Source organism: Hemiscyllium ocellatum, chromosome 34 (assembly GCF_020745735.1).
Source record: "Hemiscyllium ocellatum isolate sHemOce1 chromosome 34, sHemOce1.pat.X.cur, whole genome shotgun sequence".
Classification (NCBI taxonomy): domain Eukaryota; kingdom Metazoa; phylum Chordata; class Chondrichthyes; order Orectolobiformes; family Hemiscylliidae; genus Hemiscyllium; species Hemiscyllium ocellatum.
This window is the reverse complement of record NC_083434.1, coordinates 40,961,661-40,978,495: the sequence shown is the minus strand read 5'-3', so window position 1 is coordinate 40,978,495 and position 16,835 is coordinate 40,961,661. Positions and strand designations below refer to the sequence as shown.

The following is a 16,835-nucleotide window of genomic DNA, read 5'->3' as shown; positions in this document are numbered from 1 at the left end:
TGAATTCCCAAAAGGTATTCCTTTTTAAGGACCATTACAGTTAAGATGGTAGGTGAAAACTTAACTCATTTTGACATGTTATGGACTACTAATTGAAATACAATCTGATCAAGTTCCTGACTTTATGCTTAAAGTTTTCCAGGACATTAGCAGGTTGGGCATAAAACAAAACAATTCAAGTCAACTGCACATCAGCTGGAAACACAGGGAGCTTTGGAGAGATACCATCAGATTCTCAAAACCATGATTAAAGCATACTGTCATAATTTCGCACAGGATCAGAAAGGATTAGATATCCTATTGTTTGTTACCAGAGATTCCTCAGATGAATCTACTGACTTTAGTCCATTTGAATTGATTCTTTTTCATAAAGATTAAGGGTTGTGGGACCGTGGTCAAATAATGACTGAAATTATTGAGTAGCAAAAATAGCCTCTTATTTATTGGAAAAAACGCTTTCTTCATAAAAACTAATCTTAAGTATATATACGGTTATTGATGCCATTCAGATCTATGATTTGGCAATGCTGGCTTTGAACTGGGGTGTACAAAATTAAAAGTCACACAATGCTAGTTTATAGTCCAACAGTTTTACAGAGGAACCTCGATTATCCGAATATCAATTATCCAAATATTGGATTATCCAAAGGAGATCTGGAGGTCCTGATAGAAACATGACATCAAAGATGTATTTCCAACACTGATCATGCCTTTTGTTTACAATGATTAAAAACAAACTCAGCTTCCTGAAATGCTGCCAAGAACAGTCCTGGACATCTATGGGAGCCTGGTGATCATTTCCAACTGATGGACCACCCGCACCACACACCCCCCCCCACTCTCCCTGGAGATCTACACAGGGATGTACCCTAAACTTCCCTTCCCCAGATAATCTCTCAAACATTGTCCTGTACAGGGCAAAGGTGGAACCTGTCAAAAGGTTGGTGTGTGTGTGTGTGTGTGTGTGTGTGTGTGTGTGTGTGTGTGTGTGTGTGTGTGTGTGTGTGTACACTCATCCCCCAGGCTCTTACTGTTGATCTCCATTCCAGCTGCCCTGGAGGGGGTGGGGAGTGGATTGGATGGGTCGGACAGGGGAACCAGGGTGGGGTTGAGGGGGTTCTGACGGAAGTGGGGTTAGGGGTTTCAGACGGGGGCTTGCATGTGGTGTGTCGCTGCCTCGTCTCCTAAATGGGGAGCAGACTTAGCAAGTGCTCACTGTGTCAATCCCTCTGAACTGGTGGGGTGGGGTGTTGGTGTTGGTGGGGAGCGGGAGGCTTCAGCAATGCTGTAGGTCCCTTACCCACAGATGTGTGTCTGCTCAGGAGCAAACCCTAAGACACAAAGAGGGAGCAAGGCAGGCAGAGTGAAAATAAGAGCAACTTCAGAAAACACAAGCCCCAGAGGAGAGGCGTTGAATCAATTAACCGAACAAAATAGTGCCCACCTATCTCCTTCAGATAACCGAGGTTCCTCTATATTTGGAAGCACTAGCTTTCACCACAAACACCTGATGAAGGAGCAGTGCTTCCAAATAAACCTGCTGGACTATAACCTGGTGTTGTTTGATTTTTTTTTACTTTGTTCAGATCCATACTTTCTTTACTTACAGACAACAAATTAAGCCTTGACATTCATCATTCTTGAGTTATAAATCAACCTCTTGGCATTTAGCTGAGGCATCAGCAGGGCCCAAAGCACAGAGTACTTTTTCATAAAAATACAATTTTATGTATGGAAAATAGCCTTTTATTAAGCAAATGCAAGAGCACAAATTTGAGGTGGCAATAGAGTTCTGAAATACATTTCTTACAAAACCCCTTTTTACACAGTTCTTACATGTATTAAAATTCCATTATTATGGTGTTACATTTTTTACATATAATACACAAAGGTTTGAGGAGCTTCTGTCCTGGGAGAGGAGATGCTAAGTGTCCATACTTCTGTTACTTCTGATGGGATTAAGAGTGTCTGTCTGGTTTGCTTGCATAATTAAGAGGTGTTAGTCCTTTCATCTTTAACTTAGTAAATATTAGTAAAAATACTAGGCCTATATACTCTAAATAAGTTAGAAATTATACCTGTATTTAATAGAATAATAAAGAATATTAAACTGATTACCACAGCTAGGTTGTGAGATTTGTTTGCTATTTGCTGGTGTATGTTTCATTCATGCATGCAAGTTCACATAAGTGCTGGTTTGACAGTTAGTTTCTTAAAGGAGAACAGCCCAGTTTAAAAGTACTTAACACGTGCGTGCTATATGGGGAAAACGTATGGTGTTCTGGGTCCGGGAGATGGTTGTTAAGGACTGATTAGTATTATAATGTTTCGTGGAGACTTGATAGGGATGGTATTGTTTATGATACTGACACCTATTCAGAGTTATAACTGTTTTGTTAATGAATGAATGTTATGGTAAACAATGGGTTTTTAAAGGGTTATTAATGAATGAATGGGGACCCAGCATTATTGAATATAGCGAGCTGGTGAGTGAGTTAGTAAAGATAACCTAAAACACTATCCCATAGTGTCCATTGAAATTGATTAAAAGAAAAGTTCTTAAAACAGAAATTCAAATCCTCAGTGTTGGATCACATGTCTATGTTTCTAGAAAGCCTCACAGGTGGAGGGACTACAGGAGCATTCAAAACATTCCACAAATAAAAGTGAAAAAATGCACACTTTAATATTCAACCACAAATATATTTTAAGTTGGAAATTAAGTATTGGCATTGTTGCATTTGCATGGTGGACCTCTGAAAACAAAGTTTAGTGGTTTGTGTGAGGTAGTTAGCAAGGTTAGTAACTTGACTTATCTGACATCTTGATCGTGGGAAGACAAATCATTTAGGTCATATAAACATGTTGAAAAGGTATCATTGCAGAGGAGAGTGTAAGGAAAGCAAGTGTATCCGGTAGCAATAGTAATAGAGCAAAGAGATTATGCTGAGACTCTTTAAAAGCCAAAACTGGAGTACTGCATACAGTTCTGATCATATAGAAAGGATGTAATTTCACTAGAGAGGATGCAGAGGAAATTTAACAGGGTGCTGCATGTGCTAAAAGTTCTGAGCTATGAAGGAAGATTAGATAGATTAGTGTTGTTTTCCTTGGAGCAACAAAGGTTGAGAGGGGACCTGATGGCATTAAATAAACTTTTGTGGGCCTTAGATAGGTTTGATATATTGGAAGGCACCTTTTCTATTAGTAGAGGGATCAATAAACAGAAGTCATAGATTTAAGGTAAGAGATAGAGGCTTTGAGGTGAATTGTTTTTTCACTTGAAGCAGCGAGAGTCTTGGAAAAGACTTACTGCCTGAAAAGGTGATTGAGTCAGAAATTCTTAGAAGATTTAAACAGTATTAAGATATATACTTGTGTTTCCATAGCTTTCAGTGTAATGGGCCAAAAATTGGTAAGTGTAATTAGTGTAGTGAGATCTTTGTTGATTGGTGCAGACATGATGGGTCAATGGCTTTCTTCTGTGCTGTAAATAACTATGCATCTATTAGTAACTGAGGAAATTACTTAATGTTTCAGCATCATCTGTGACTGTTGCCTCTTTATTAAAGGGAAGAGTAAGAAATTAAAGGTATTTAAAGATGTTTAGTTAGTTTAACCTGTTTTTTTAAGAATGAGAAAATTAGTACATCAGTGTTGAAGTGTTGCCCAGTTCAGAAAGTAGCACAGAAACTGAGATTAAAAATAGGATGTGCTGTGAAATAACTCCGCAGAGGCTGGTATCCCATCACCAAGTCATCCGTTATTTTCTTGGACACTGATCTGGTTTCCTCAGAGCCAGCTCTCAGACTAAGCAGAACTTCTGACACCCCTGTTTCTTTTAACCTACTCTTCCTACTCAACTTATTCAGAGATGCTATTATACACCTCTGAAGCAGGTAGGATTTGATCCTGTGTCTCTTGGTTCAGGCATAGGGACACTACCACTACACCACAAGAGGGTCTTGAAAATCCTGTCTTTTCTTTTCTCTCTTTTCTTTTCTTGAAACTCCCATTTATATCTGTCAGCCAGGGCTCCTTGATTGGACCAGTTTAACAGCTCCAGTCAGTGAACTCATATTCTGTCAGGCCCATCTGGCTGAGCTCATTCATGCTCGAACTTGGAAACACCCAGCAGATCTGACTGCATCTGTAGAGAGAGAAGCAGTGAAGTTTTTGGATTGAATTTTACAATCTTCAGAGCATAAATTGAAATGACTGATAGTGTTGGGCTTTGTGCATCATTTAAGTCCTCTAACTTTCTATTTAAAATTCAAAGTTCAAAGTTTGTGAGAAGACTTGTAACTCGGTTGCTTGTTGTTGTGGTTCTGTTCGCCGAGCTGGGAATTTGTGTTGCAGACGTTTCGTCCCCTGTCTAGGTGACACCTCAGTGCTTGGGATCCTCCTCTGAAGCGCTTCTGTAATGTTTCCTCCGGCATTTATAGTGGTTTGAATCTGCTGCTTCCGGTTGTCAGTTCCAGCTGTCCGCTGCAGTGGCTGGTATATTGCGTCCAGATCGATGTGTTTGTTGATTGAATCTATGGATGAGTGCCATGCCTCTAGAAATTCCCTGGCTGTTCTCAGTTTGGCTTGTCCTATAATAGTAGTATTGTCCCAGTCGAACTCATGTTGCTTGTCATCTGCGTGCGTGGCTACTAAGGATAGCTGGTTGTGTTGTTTCGTGGCTAGTTTGTGTTCATGGATGCGTATCGTTAGCTGTCTTCCTGTTGTCCTATGTAGTGTTTTGTGCAGTCCTTGCATGGGATTTTGTACACTACATTGGTTTTGCTCATGCTGGGTATCGGGTCCTTTGTCCTGGTGAGTTGTTGTCTGACAGTGGTTGTTGGTTTGTGTGCTGTTATGAGTCCTAGTGGTCACAGTAGTCTGGCTGTCAGTTCAGAAATGTTCTTAATGTATGGTAACGTGGCTAGTCCTTTGGGCTGTGGCATGTCCTCATTCCATTGTCTTTCCCTTAAGCATCTGTTGATGAAATTGCAGGTGTATCCATTTTTGGCGAATACAATGTAGAGGTGTTCTTCTTCCTCTTTTTGCAGTTCTGGTGTGCTGCAGTGTGTTATGGCCCTTTTGAACAGTGTCTTGTTGCAACTTCTTTTGTGTGTTTTGGGGTGGTTGCTTTCGTAGGTCAGGAATTGGTCTGTGTGTGTGGCTTTCCTGTATACCTTAATAGCCACACACGCAGATGACAAGCAACATGAGTTCGACTGGGACAACACTACTATTATAGAGCAAGCCAAACAGAGAACAGCCAAGGAATTCCTAGAGGCATGGCACTCACCCACAGATTCTATCAACAAACACATCAACCTGGACCCAATATACCGGCCACTGCAGCGGACAGCTGGAACTGACAACCGGAAGCGGCAGAGACAAACCACTATAAATGCTGGAGGAAACATCACAGAAGTGCTTCACAGGAGGCTCCCAAGCACTGAGGACGTCACTAGACAGGGGACAAAACGTCTGCAACGCAAATTCCCAGCTCGGCGAACAGAACCATAAAATTCAAAGTGCTGAACAATACTGGAAATTTGTTTGATTGTTTGTGCAAACTATAGAAGTTTGCATTGATAATTTTACTCAAAGTAATACAAATAATCTCCAATCCATAGAATTAATTGATTGCTTGGTTGGGAAGACAGATATTTTGGGTTGGTGTGCTGCTGATTAGCTTTGCAGGTTGCCTTCTGTAGATCATAGCACTGCAGCATGCTGGTGAAATGGATGGATTTTAAGCTAGTGGATAATGTGTCAAAGGAGTGGCATGTTTTGTCCTAATTTTAGCATTTTTCAGTGCTGTTGTACTTGTCTATGCAAGCAGAGAGAATTCTATCTTACCACTTACTCTTCACAGTATTAGTGGATTAAGCCACATGTAATAAAATACCCAGTCTCTGACCTACACTGGTGACCTTAACATTTTATCTGGCTGGTGCAATGGGATTCTTATCTTTGATGTTGTCCAAGTTGTTGGGATCTGATGATGATGCTACCATTGGATATCAGAGTAATAGTTGCAATCGCTGTTCATAAATTGTGACAGAAATAAATGTAGTCAAAAGTTGTAACTATAATAGATGCACAAAATCAGTGTGAAAAATCCTTATGTGGGAACAGACAGTTATAATTGATCCAGATGTGATGTGTCAGGCCTCACATAGTCTGAGTATAATTGACATTGTAATGGCTGATATGCTGATTAATACATGTTTGTTAATTACTGTTTTTCCTCAAATCCTATGAGACCTGCATCTGTCAAACACTCTTGACTTTAGCATTGCTAAATGCGGTTCCTTTACACAACTAGAGAAACTACAATACAGAAAGAGTTTATTGGTCGGGAACATCTGTTCCATTTTTATTGGCCCACTTATTCACCACTGGAGTAAGGGAGTCAACAGAATTGGAAATCTAAAAAAGAAATAACAAGGTCCAGAATCATATAAATCTGTCAGAGTCCTAGAGCTATACAGCATGAAACAGACTCTTCGGTCCAACTCGTCTATGCCGACCAGATAACCTAACCTAATCCAGGCCCATTTGCTTACACTTGGCCCGTATCCCTCAAAACCCTTTCTATTCGTATACCAACTCAGATGCCTTTTAAATGCTTCAATTGGACCAGCCTCCACTACTTTCTCTGAGGTAAAAAGCTCCTTTTCCACCTATCCACTCCACCCTCTCCTCCCTGACATATCACCTTCATCTCCTCCCCCACTCATCCATTGTACTCTATACTACTTTCTCCCTACCCTCACCCTCCCCTAGCTTATCTCTCCACCCTTCAGGCTCACTGCCTTTATTCCTGATGAAGGGCTTTTGCCCGAAATGTTGATTTCGCTGCTTGTGGGATGCTGCCTGAACTGCTGTGCTCTTCCAGCCCTACTGATCCAGTATCCACTACTTTCTCTGGCAGTTCATTCCATATCTGCACAACCCTCTGAATGAAAAAGTTGCCTCTTGGGTTGCTTTTATATTCTTCCCCTCTCGCCCTAAACCTATGCCCTCTAGTTCCAGACTCCCACCCTCTATCGCCAGCCCAGGGAAAAGATAAATAGTCTGAGTATAATTGACATTGTAATGGCTGATATGCTGATTAATACATGTTTGTTAATTACTGTTTTTCCTCAGGTCCTATGAGACCTGCATCTGTCAAACACTCTTGACTTTAGCATTGCTATTTATCCAATCCACACCCCTTATAATTTTATAAACCTCTTTAAGGTCATCCTTCAGCATCTGACACTCCAGGGAAAACAGCCCCAGTCTATTCAGCCTCTCCCTGTAGTTCAAATCCTCCAACCTTGGCAATATTCTAGTAAATCTTTTCTGAACCCTTCCAAGTTTCACAATATCTTTCTGAAAAGAAGGAAGCCAGAATTACATGCAATATTCCATAAGTGGCCTAACCGATGAGAAAAGTCAAAGTAATGTTTTGATGTGGATCATTCAGCAGTTTTCAGAAAGGCTCCCTACCTGAAACATAAATCTGCCCTTCTCTTTACATCAGACCTGTGTTTTCCAATTGAATTGGATAAAATTTCCAGATTTAGCACTGGGAGCCAGGTCAGTGACTCTGTTCTCTTGGAATTTGAGTTAAAATGATGCCATTTGCTAATCATCCAATCAAAAATTGGAGTGACCAATATCATTATTTTTTCCTTTCTATCTTTGCTTTCCAGAATTCATTTCCTGCATCTTCCAGGAGATCATTGGAGTTTATTTTATTAACAAGCTATTTATTCATGAGGTTTTACAGCTGCATGTAATCTTGACCTATATATCTTGAAATAGAGCTGAATTACATTAATATGTTTTTGCCATGTTAAATGTCATTAACACCCTCCACCCTTGCTGGTGATTAATTGTTTTCTTTGTATCTAGGGAAACCATATAGTGTTGACCACTTAGAGCAGATCCAGCTATGTGGGTTGTTCAATGTCCGGAAAGGGAAGATGCAGCTTCACAAGTGGACCAACCGTCAAGTTATCCTGTGTGGTACCTGTTTGATCGTTTCATCTGTGAAAGATAGCCAGTCTGGAAAAATGCATGTTCTTCCTTTAATTGGCGGCAAGGTATTTTGGTTTGGTGAAACACACAGTAATGTTATTTTGTAACAGATTTTAAAATGCAGAGTTTACTTATTATAATTTTGCTATTCAAAGTCTGTCTTAAAATCTGTGATTCCACATTAAAAGATGCTTTCAGGAAATAGTTTAGATTTTATCAAAAACATTTAGGCAGTATCTTATTTTTAAAATACTTTTGCTATCACTAGGAAAACTGAAGATTACGTTGTTCTAATACTTAATCAATTATTTATCTGCCAATTGAGCTATTTCTGTCACAGTAAAAGACACAAATTACACCCCAGAAATAGGGGTTGAAAATGGTCTAAAATAGATGAAAACTTAAGATAGTTAGCATCAGAGATAAAATATTGGAGAAAGATATGGGACTAACGTCCAATAAATCCCTCAGTGCCGATGTGTCTGGAGATAATGGATGTGCTGATTGTGTACCAGAGTTGCCAAGGTTCTGGAACACTTCCCACCAATTGGCTTCCAATGAATGTAACAAGAAAGTAGAGACAGAAAAGGCAAGTTTGTCTGAAGTCAATCTTCTGGAAAATCCTGAATTGTCTTTTGAATTCTTAGTATGATGAGACAAAGTCAGAATTCTTTTTAAAAATTTATTAGAGATTTTCAAGGATATAACTAATAGGCTGGATAGAGAAGAACATACGTGTAGTATATTTGAACTCCCAAAAAGCACTCAATAGCAGAAAGAATTAATACAAAATACAGGGGCAGATGGAGTTTGAAATATATTGGTAAAGAGAGATAATAAGTTAAGAGGCAGGACTCGCAGTTTAGGGATAAACCTGACATTTTCATGTTGGCAGGCTGTGACCAATGGATTGTTGCAAGGATCAGCACTAGCGCTGCAGTTATTTACAATCTATATAGATTACTTCGACAAGAGCACCAAAAGTAATGTATTTTAGTTCGATTATGTCACAAAGCACAGTGGAAATTTAGGCTATGAAGAGGACACGAAAGGCTGTAAAGAAATTTAGACAAGTTAAGCCAGTGGACAACAAGATGGCAGATGGAGTACTATGTAAGGATAGTGAGGGAGGGCTGTTCGACATGAGGGCATTCCTGATGAAGGGCCTTTGTCGATTTTCCTGCTCCTCGGATGCTGCCTGACCTGCTGTGCTTTTCCAGCACTCTAATCTAGAATACAGGATCAAGTCTCAAGATGAGGAGGTGGTTATTTAGAACTGAAGTGAGGAAAAATTTCTTCACTTCTGAGTTGTGAATCTTTGGAATTCTCCACACCAGATATGTTTTAGATATGGTTAGGGTTTGGAGAAACATTTTAGTGCTCGGAATCAAGATATATGGAGGGCAGGCCAGAAATATGATCAACCATGATTGTACTGAATAACAAAACAGGCTCAATGGGCCATTGGGCCTTATGCTGCTCTTTTTTTTATGCTGTTGAATTGCAACCCTTGTACCTCTGTAACAGAGTTTGTTGGTTCAAGCCCCGTTACAGGATTTGAGCAGATAAGCTGACTATCTAGTCTGATCAAGTAACAAAAATGACAGATGGGGTCCTTTGGCTAAATCAAGATCCAGGCCTCCTGTTCTCATACTGCAGGCTTATTGTAAAGATTAATTTTCAGACAAGAGCAGGACAGTCTCCTGTTGTCTTGGCTATATTATCAATGTTCGTTCAAGACACAAGCAGACTAGTCTCTTTCCTCATTTCACCCTGTGAGACATTCAAGCATAGAATGTTTGAATTTGCCTCATCACTATTTATAAGTACTCTAAAGTGATGTGATATAGGTTTCGTGTAAATGTGAAGGTTTTTCTTCACAGGTGGAAGAAGTGAAAAAGCACCAATACTGTTTGGCCTTCACCTCATCAGGACCACACAGTCAGACCTATTATGTCAGCTTTGATACTTTCCCAGTGTATTTACGTTGGCTTCGGCAGGCTTCAAAGGTGAGGCTGTAGAGACTTTGCTTCGAACCATTAGGCGTTGTGTGTCAAAGTATTGCTTTTGGTAAAACAGCAACCCTCTTTCTGCATGCTGGGATTCAAGTTTAGATGGTTATTTCTGCAATTTTATTTGTTTCTTCAAATTTCACTTTTTTTGTAAAATATTAGCAAATTTCATTCACCAGTTTTATATATGCCAGTGTATTATGTGATGATGGAGTAACTTATAATTTATTAACAAAACAACATTTTGAAAAAAAATTACTTCACAGCTGACAGTTTTCTACTTATTTTTGCATCATGTGCAATGTAAGATATGCAGTTAATGTGCCAATGAGGTGGTAAGGCTTGTGGGTCGTGCCCAGAGGAAATGCTTACTGTGTTAAAATTATCATATCTGTGAGTCTTTCTTAATTTTACTACATTTTGATTTGCAACCTGTCTTCTAGAACCATACACTATTCAGAAAAATGAAGTGTTTCCAAGCCTCCATCAAGCAGATGTACATTCAGATACTGGGAGAAGACAGATAACATCTTTTTCTTGGAATGTTTTCTAACTCTCTTCCATGTGAAAGCATTTCGTCTTTGTATGGGAGAACATAGAACATTACAGCGCAGTACAGGCCCTTTGGCCCTCAATGAGGAAGGTGTGCCAAGCAGGCTAAGATTAAAAAATAGGGAAGAGGGACTTTGGGGGAGGGGCGTTGGGAATGCGATAGGTAGAAGGAGGTTAAGGTGAGGGTGATAGGCCGGAGAGGGAGTGGGGGTGGAGAGGTCGGGAAGAAGATTGCAGGTCAAGAAGGTGGTGCTGAGTAGGAGGGTTGGGACTGAGATAAGGTGGGGGGAAGGGAAATGCGGAAGCTGGAGAAATCTGCATTCATCCCTTGTGGTTGGAGGGTTCCTAGGCGGAAGATGAGGCGCTCTTCCTCCAGGTGTCGTGTGGCCATGGTCTGGTGATGGAGGAGGCCAAGGACCTGCATGTCCTTGGCGGAGTGGGAGGGGGAGTTAAAGTGTTTCGCCATGGGGCAGTTGGGTTGGTTGGTGCGGATGTCCCAGAGGAGTTCTCTGAAGCGTTCCGCAAGTAGGCGGCCTGTCTCCCCAATGGGTGCAGCGGATGCAGTAAATGATGTGTGTGGAGGTGCAGGTGAATTTGTGACGGATATGGAAGGATCCCTTGGGGTCTTGGAGGGAAGCGAGGGGGAAGGTGTGGGCGCAAATTTTGCATTTCTTGTGGTTGCAGGGGAAGGTGCCGGGAATGGAGGTTGGGTTGGTGGGGGGTGTGGACCTGACGAGGGAGTCGTGGAGGGATTGGTCTTTCCTCAGTCAGCCCGCACCCCCTCTTCGGCCTATCACCCTCACCTTAACCTCTTTCCACCTATCGCATTCCCATTGCCCCTCCCCCAAGTCCCTCCTCCCTACCTTTTATCTTAGCCTGCTTGGCACACCTTCCTCATTCCTGAAGAAGGGCTTATGCCGGAAATGTCAATTCTCCAGCTGCTGGAAGCTGCCTGACCTGCTGCGCTTTTCCAGCAACACATTTTTCAACTCTGATTTCCAGCATCTGCAGTCCACACTTTCTCCTTAGGCCCTCAATGTTGTGTTGACCTGTGAAGCCAATCTGAAGCCCATCTAACCTACACTACTCCATTTTCATCCATATGTCTATCTAATGACCATTTAAAGCCCTTAAAGTTGGCGAGTCTACTACTATTGCAGGCAGTGAGTTCCACGTCCCTACTACTGAGTAAAGAAACTACCTCTGACATTAGATTAGATTAGATTCCCTACAGTGTGGAAACAGGCCTTCAGCCCAACCAGTCCACATCGACCATCCGAAGAGTAACCCACCCAGACCCATTTCCCTCTGACTAATGCACCAAAACTACACATCCCTGAACACTATGGGCAATTTACCATGTCCAATTCACGTGACCTTCACATCTTTGGATTGTGGGAGGAAACCAGAGCATCCGCAGAAACCCACGCAGGCACGGGGAGAATGTGCAAACTCCATGCAGACAGACGCCCGAGACTGGAATCGAACCTGGGACCCTGGTGCTGTGAGGCAGCAGAGCTAACCACTGAGCTACAGTGCCACCCCATCTGTCCTATATCTATCACCCCTCAGTTTAAAGCTATGTCCCCTCGTGCTAGCCATCACCATCCGAGGGAAAAGGATCTCACTGTCCACCCTATGTAACCCTCTGATTATCTTATATGTTTCAGTTAAGTCACCTCTTAACCTTCTTCTCTCCAATGAAAATAGACTCAAGTTCCTCAGCCTTTCCTCCTCATAAGACCTTCCCTCCTTACCAGGCAACATCCTAGTAAATCTCCTCTGAACGCTTTCCAGTGCTTACACATCTTTCCTATAATGCAGTGACCAGAACTGTATGCAACCGCACCAGAGTTTTGTACAGCAGCAACATGGCCTCACGGCTCCGAAACTCAATCCCTCTCCCAATAAAAGCGAACACACTGTACACCTTCTTAACAATCCTATCAACTTGGGTAGCAACTTTCGGGGAACTATGCACATGGACACCAAGATCTCTGTTCATCTACACTACCCAAGAAAAGATTACCATTTGTACTCTGCATTCCTGTTGCTCATTCCAAAGTGAATCACCTCACATTTTTCCACATTAAACTCCATTTGCCAACCTTGCAGCTTATCTATGTCCCTCTGTAACCTGCAACATCCTTCGGCACTATCCACAACTCTACCGACCTAGTGTCATATGCAAATTTACTAACCAGTCCTTCTATGCCCTCATCTAGGTCATTTATAAAAATGACAAACATCAGTGTCCCCAAAACAAATCCTTGTGGTACACCATGAGTAACTAAACTGTAGGATGAACATTTCCCATTAACCACCATCCTCTGTCTTCTTTCAGCTAACCAATTTCTAATCCAAACTGCTAAATCACCCTCAATCCCATGCCTCCATATTTTGTACAATAGCATTCCATGGGGAACCTTATCTGAAATCCATATGCAACACCTTAACTGCTTTACTCGCATCCACCTGTTTGGTCATCTTCTCAGTAAGGTTTGTGAGGTACAACTTACCCTTCGCAAAACCGTGTTGACTATCCTTAATCAAGTCATTCCTTTCTAGATTATTACAAATCCTCTTGCTTATATCTTTTCCAACATTTTATCCAAAACCAAAGTAAGGCTCATTGATCTATAATTTAGGGTGGCATGGTGGCTCAGTGGTTAGCGCTGCTGCGTCACAGCACCAGGGACCTGGGTTCGATCCCAGCCTTGGGCGACTATCTGTGTGGAGTTTGTACGTTCTCCCCGTGTCTGCATGGGTTTCCTCTGGATGCTCCAGTTTCCTCCCACAATCCAAAAATGTGCAGGTCAGATGAATTGTCCATGCTAAAATTGCCCATAGTTTTAGGTACATTAGTCAGGGGTAAATGTAGGGGAATGGGTCCGTGTGGGTTACTCTTCTGAGGGTCTGTGTGAACTTGTTGGGCTGAAAGGCCTGTTTCCATACTGTAGGGACTCTAAACTACCAGGGTTGTCCATCCTTCCCTTTTTGAACATGGGAACAACATTTGCTATCCTCCAGTCTTCTGGCACTATTCCTATAGGAAATGATGACATAAAGATAAAAGCCAAAGGCTCGGCAATCTACTCCCTGGCTACCCAGAGAATCCTAGGATGAATCCCATCCAGCCCAAGGGACTTAGCTATTTTTACACTTACCAGAATTACTAACACCTCCTCCTTGTGAACCTCAATTCCATCTAGTTTGGTAGCCTGTATCTCCTTGCCAACATTGCCTTTTTCTAGTGTGAATACTGATGAAAAATAGTCATTTAGTGCTTCACCAATCTCCTCTGACTCCACTCACAACCTCCCACAAACTATCCTTGATTGGCCCTAACCTTACTCTAGTCATTCTTTTATTCCTGATATACCTATGGCAGGAGCTTCACTTGGTGCTGAATTTGAGTTTAGGAGCTCCTATTGTAGATAACTTAAATTACATATACATCCCTCAGCTTTCCATTGAAAGGGAGGAACAAGCAAAATAAGTCAAAGCTAACATATCCCACACTGTTGCTCTTTCAATTAAGTTTTATAAGCTGAGGGTAACAGTGGAAGATAAGAACGTTAACACATTTCATATATGGAAGTATAGAGAATCTAAATATGTTTGAATAACAGGTGAAGAGAAGAGAATATGGAGGAAAAAGTGTGTCAGATGGTAAGAATAGAGGATGATGACAAAGTCTTTTAAGAGTGAGGTAAAATGAGAGGATGATAGTTCTTAAAGTGAATATTCTACAAATTGACACATCAACACAGAAGTACTTAGTTAAACACATTGCTCTCATTTTGAGAGAGAGAACAATGGGAAGATTTAGTGAGACCACTGAGGAATTATAATGAAAATTTGTAGATATATCTAAATGCATTATAGTGAGTTTTGAGAAGATTTGTAGCTCAGGTTGAGGTTCTGGATGTAGGTTTGCTCGCTGAGCTAGAAGGTTCGATTTCAGGCATTTCATCACCATACTAGGTAACATCTTCAGTGAGCCTCCGACTGAAGCAATGGTGGTGTAGCCTGCTTTCTATTTATATGTTTGGGTTTCCTTGGATTGATGATGTCATTTCCTGTGGTGACATCATTTCCAAAGGTTAAAATAATTTCTGTTCTTTTTCTCAGTGGATGGTAAATGGGATTCAAGTCAATGTGTTTGTTGATAGAGTTCTGGTTGAAGTGCCATGCTTCCAGGAATTCTTGTGCGTGTCTCTGTTCGGCTCGTCCTAGGATAGATGTGTTGTCCCAGTCAAAGTGGTGTCCTTCCTCGTCCGTGTGTAAGGATACTAAGGGTCATGTATTTTTGTAGCTAGTTTCTGATCATGTATACTGGTAGCTAGTTTTCTGCCTGTTTGTCCAGTACAGTGTTTGTTACAGTTCTTGAAAAGTATTTTGTAAATTACATTAGTTTTGCTTGTTGTCTGAATAGGTTCTTTCGTGTTCATTAGCTGCTATTTTAGTGGGTTGGTGGGTTTGTGGGCTACCATGGTGCCAAGGGGTCTGAGTAGTCTGGCAGTCATTTCCGAGATGTTTTTGATGTAGGGGAGAATGGCTGGGGTTTCTGGGCATGTTTTGTGTGCTTGTTTGAGTTTGTTGTTCAGAAATTGGCAGACCGTGTTCATTGGGTCCTGTTGATTTTGAATACACAGTATAGATGATTTTCCTCTGCTCTGCGTAGTTCTTCCATGCTGCAGTGTGTGTGGTGGCCATTGAAGTAATCTTCTAATGCAGCTTCATTTGTGGATGTTGGGATGATTGCTTCTGTAGTTCAATATTTGGTCTGTATGTGTTGTTTTCCTGTAGACGCTGGTTTGGAGTTCCCCATTGGCTGTTTGCTCTACTGCAATATCTAGGAATGGCAGTTTGTTATTGTTTTCCTTCTCTTTAGTGAATTTTATGCCAGGAAGGGTATTTTTGATGGTCTTGACCGCCAGGAAATGCCATCTCTAGATTAGTCCCCATGACTTGTCCTACCTGCCTATCTTCCTTTCCACCTATCCACTCCACTCTCCTTGCTGACCTATCACCTTCATCCCCATTCATCCATTGTACTCTATGCTACTTTCTCCCCACCCCCACCCTCCTCTCATTTATCTCTCCACCCTGCAGGCACTCTGCCTCTATTCCTGATGAAGGGCTTTTGCCCGAAACATTGATTTTCCTGCTCCTCGGATGCTGCCTGAACTGCTGTGCTTTTCCAGCACCACTCTAATCTAGAATCTGGTTTCTAGCATCTGCAGTCCTTGTTTTTAACCTAGGAAATGCCATCACCAACTCAAGGAAACCCAAACTGCCTTTGTTACACCAAATGGATTATAGTAATACTGAGCCAGTTCATTTGGGTTTTAAACACCCCAGCTAGATTCTAAAGACTTACAAATCAAGTTGTAGCTGAAATCCCTATCTTTGTAGCTGATTTAGATGATACTGTAACACAGGGGGAGAGCAAGTAAGACAATTTTGAGTCCTGTTTATGTAGCTGCACATAGCTGGCTTAGTTATAAATTTAGCAACAAATGAATTTAAAAAAGAAATGTCGCTTACCTAGACATATTGCAGGCTAAGGACAAATCTTGCCAAGAACAGTTAAAGTTTCTACATTTTCTGCATTTTTAATTGAAGGCTTTAATAAAACTAAACAGGAAATCATGAGTCAAGGTCTCCAGTGAACATGGTCACAAGTGGTGCAGCAATTAAAATAGGGGGTGCTCAAGAAATCAGGAGTTCATCAGGGTTGAGTCCAAGGCCCCACCATCTTCAGTTGTTTCATTAATCCTTCCATCCTAGTGACTCCAATTGTTATTAGGTAATGCCCAGTTGATTTTAGTACTGGATAAGTCAGTTTCCTGACAGGAATCTGGCTTGAAGAATTTTTTCTTATTTTTGTTACTGAGAGATCTTTTACTACATCATAAGCTCTCAATGTTGCCGTCTTAGAACAATAAAAGAACAACAAGAGAACTAAAGATAAACCAGGGAGGGAAAAAAAAATCACTGTTCCCTTATATTACAAATTTCAAGACTTTTTACAGTGGACATAATCCAAAAACTCTTTACAGATTGAACAGAAACAACAGCTTTGAATGCAAATCAGTACATCTTGTTACAATTCCTCCCAGTGCTATACCTTACCTGATGTACCTTCAATTCCATTTCTTTTCATTTCAAAAACACAGCTTCTCTTTTTTTTCCATCAGTTACATCCCATCATTCCTGTCTGAGATTCATAATAGC

General features: G+C 41.2%; 1 protein-coding gene across 1 annotated transcript in view; it reads left to right on the top strand.

Annotated features, from left to right (window-relative positions):
* Positions 1 to 16,835, top strand: part of LOC132832361 (PH domain leucine-rich repeat-containing protein phosphatase 1-like) — a 176,369-nt gene that overhangs the window by 104,391 nt on the left and 55,143 nt on the right. The window contains exons 2-3 of the mRNA XM_060850312.1: positions 7,903 to 8,093; positions 9,912 to 10,037. Of these exons, the coding sequence (XP_060706295.1) occupies positions 7,903 to 8,093; positions 9,912 to 10,037 (317 nt within the window). The remainder of the gene's footprint in view (positions 1 to 7,902; positions 8,094 to 9,911; positions 10,038 to 16,835) is intronic.